Consider the following 3,887-nt stretch of genomic DNA (forward strand, 5'->3'; position numbering starts at 1 on the left):
TATGTGTGTGTGTGTGTGTGTGTGTGTGTGTGTGTGTGTGTGTGTGTGTGTGCGTGTGCATAACAATGATGCTGATTACAATCCCTTAATGCAGCGATCCCCAAACTTTTTTGCCCCACGGACCGGTTTAATGTCAGACAATATTTTCAGGAACGGGCCTTGAAGGTGTGACGGATTGATACAACAAAATAATCAATGATGCTGATTACAATCCCTTAATGCAGCGATCCCCAAACTTTTTTGCCCCACGGACCGGTTTAATGTCAGACAATATTTTCAGGAACGGGCCTTGAAGGTGTGACGGATTGATACAACAAAATAATGTAATATGACCTGCATGAAAACTATAGTATTTTTGAAACATAATAATGAACATGAATCATGACAAAAGGAACGTCCTATCTGGCCGCAACACTCTCTGGATGGTAACGTTTAAACCTGCCTTCAAAATAAGATACAAAGTGCATGAAAAATACGACTCACCATCCCCGCATATTATGCAGAGTGGGCTTGATGCGTGGGAATCTCCCTTTGAGATAAATCCATATTTTAAGTAGGACTCCGGCTATTGTCAATTAAATGTAGCCTTCTTTTTCCCGGAAGTCGTTGGCTCCTCTTCTGTCTCCTGGCTGGGCCTTTTCCCCTTCCCAAAGAAACTTTGCAAAGACATTTGTTTTTTTACTCATTTTGCTAGCTCCCGGGTTTCATTTCAGTGGAATCGCGTGACCGAGAAGCGCGCCTTTACCTGCGTCAAGAGTGACATACTGTAGACGGATGTAATGGAGAATCCGGTAAATTTTTGAAATAAAACATCTTTCAGATTCCGAAATTAATAAAACGGAAGTAATGTAAGTTATTTATTCTTTCTCTGCGGCCCGGTACCAAATGACCTACGGACCGGTGCCGGTCCGCGGGCCGTGGGTTGGCGACCGCTGTCTTAATGCGAAATTGAATTTATACTCTGCCGTTTATTTTGTGTTGAACATTACATAGAGAATTAAATCATACACATGCAAGCATGCAAGGGGAGATACTGTAATGAAGGGGGGCACAAAGAGTGCCTTGCTCAAGACCCACCTTCACACTAGTAGCACACTCCCATCCCTCCAACATTGAGTTGCAACAGTTTTGTCGGCAGCCCGACTCAATCTCAATGCTATTCCGAAGCGCAAATCCTTCCAGATGCGATGTGAGAGGTTCGTGCTGTCTGCACTGGTAAAACTTCATTATAATTTCATATCGTGAGTTACCCTGCAATTCACATGTCTAAGATAAAAATATACCACTTTTGCCTTGTATAGCCTTATGAAAAGACAGAAAAATACATACAGTGCTTAAGAAATTAAACCAACACCCAAGGGCCATACCTAAGTCAACAACATTGGCAATAATCAAATACATTGTTATTCATGTTTCCGTAAGGGGGTAACTTTACACCATTATGTGGCAGTGCATTGAATTATTATTGTAATCTAGTGATTTTAAAATAAACTGCTTTCCCAAAAAATGGAAACAAATGTAAAAACGCATGATTATTTTGGATTCAGATGTCAACTTTGATTAAACAGAAACATTTGTGAACTGTTGTGACTGAAATTTACGGTTCATTAATTTATGACTTCTCAGCAAAGCTGTATAAGGTCCCTCAAAGCACTGCATGATTCTCAATGTTGTGCTTGTATTTGGAAACAGGCGGTTGAATATACTTGTTCAGCAGTCTCAGTCCACATATTGTTTTCTAACAGTATTTTATAAAACAAACACAAAAATGCCTCAATGCTAATGAAATGTAAGCAACATAATGTGTCTCAACGCAGCATTTGGCTGTAAGTGTACAGTATTTAAGAGATACAGTGTCTGGTGAGATGTCAGTTTAAAGTGTGAAATTCATAAAACATGCATCACCTAAGTTGAGGTAGAAGTCCAGTTTTCCCCGATGGAGCTCCAGAGTGATATAGTCGCCTCTCTGGCCCTCACCATGCAGCAAAACCCCGTTGGCCTGCTGACTCTTAAACAGCAGCGAGATGACATCTTTCACGGTGGACATGGACTTTTGGTTAAATCGATACAGCAGGGAGCTTCTGCCATCAAAATCTGCCACGTAGGACTCTGAGATGGGTAAAACAGAGCAAAGCTTGCATCAGTGCAGAATAACTTGACAATGAGATGTGGAGTGTGCTTGCTGTCAAAATGATATGTATGATCTCAATCTGAAATTTATCCGGACATTGTGTTATTTTTAAAGGTTATCATCAAACTTAAGCATCCAATGAGCACTAATGCGGGTCAAGATGGACCATTTTTATGGCATGAAGTCCTAAAAGTATTTTTTTTTTCGCGGGAGTGAAATGATTTGTTACATGGCAGAACAAAATAAAACTTTTCTATTGTCTCCCCCACCCCCCAAAAAGGCCATTTTGTTTTTGATGTCAGAATGCCCGCATGGTCTACTACAGTGTGGTGTGTGAAAAATGGTTCCAATATGCAGTGGCTGTGGGGCAAAAGAATCGGTCATTATCTGTGTTAATGGTCATGTCTCCCCTGAGGTGGGGGGGCATGCAGGCGCAGGACCTGCCGCTTATCTCCTGAAGGGCCACAACGGCGCGGAAACTAACATGACACACACAGCAAAAAAATAAAAATAAATAAAACACTCTTCAGCGGGGGCAACTTGTTCCTAAACCATGCGCTTTAACTCTGCAGGCCCCTTGTTTGTTTTATACCACTCCTGTTTGTTTTGTGATCTGTGAAGCACTTTGTGTTGCCTGGAGCGCTACGGTGTGCTCCATAAATACAAAGTAATGCTATGCAAGCGACTGCGCCTGTAGCTCGGCACAGTCGGCTCTCCCCGCAGAGGAGCAATAATAAAAACACACACAAAAAAAGCAACAAACATATTTTTTAAAAAGCTGTTTCTTTACAAACCGAAAAAACTGGTCAAAGTAAGTCGCTAGAATAAAGTTAATCCTGCTCCCCGGGGAATTCAAATGACAATTACAATGAATTAAATGAAAAACAGGACCACCTGACTGCACAGGGGCTCCTCTTGTATAGTTGGGGTGCGACCAAGCATCAATATATTGATGCCTGGTCTCTACTGTTTATCTTGTCCAGTGTTGCAGAGAAACTCAAGTCTGTTCCAGAAGACTGGGGCGGACAGCATCCTAGATTGATCGCCGGGCCAAAAGGCCAACTTGACAATACTGTCCAGGTGCACCATTTTAAGGCACTTTGGTAGCATAGCTAAGGATGAACTATTAAAATTGCACTACAATCTTCAAATTTCTACCTTTTATCCAGTTCAGGGTTGCAGGGATGCTCGAGTCAAGACCAGATGATTGTGGGTGAACGACACCTGTGATTGGTCACCAAAATACACTGGTGGGTCATTGCTGTTGTGTTTCTCCTTTCAGAATATTTTGTAAACAATTTTCAATGAGTTTAAGGGACTATATTTACTAACTACAGTGATGATAGCAATTTGAAATGGTAACCCCAATTTTCTTTTTCCCAACATTTAATTTTTTAAGTAGATGCATGGGTAATACTAGCCACCCCGATTACAAGCAGAAAAATGCATCTCATGCAGCAAAGATATCTAATGAAAATTGTCGATGCTGTCATTTAGGAACTGACTTTATGCATTCCTTGTGTTACTATTTCCACTTTCAAAGTGTTGGAGTCATGACGAAGATGACAATGTGACCAAAAATAAATAAATACATACGTACATACATACATACATACAACATCAGCAATGATACAAGCCATATTTTACTTGAATGAGACATTATGCTTTTGCACATGACACAAAACAATGTCTTTCTATCATGTCTGTGGCATGATTTTATGATAATACCTCAAGGATTTTTTTTTTTTTTTTTTTT

The 3,887-nt window shown here is 40.5% G+C and overlaps 1 protein-coding gene across 1 annotated transcript in view; it reads right to left on the minus strand.

Annotated features, from left to right (window-relative positions):
- Nucleotides 1–3,887, minus strand: part of LOC109521805 (contactin associated protein family member 5) — a 212,063-nt gene that overhangs the window by 109,428 nt on the left and 98,748 nt on the right. Inside the window, exon 5 of the mRNA XM_019879860.1 lies at nt 1,906–2,109. Coding sequence (XP_019735419.1) covers nt 1,906–2,109 — 204 coding nt within the window. The remainder of the gene's footprint in view (nt 1–1,905; nt 2,110–3,887) is intronic.

This window comes from Hippocampus comes, unplaced genomic scaffold (genome assembly GCF_001891065.2).
Source record: "Hippocampus comes isolate QL1 unplaced genomic scaffold, H_comes_QL1_v1.1 scaffold201, whole genome shotgun sequence".
NCBI classification, from domain to species: Eukaryota; Metazoa; Chordata; class Actinopteri; order Syngnathiformes; family Syngnathidae; genus Hippocampus; species Hippocampus comes.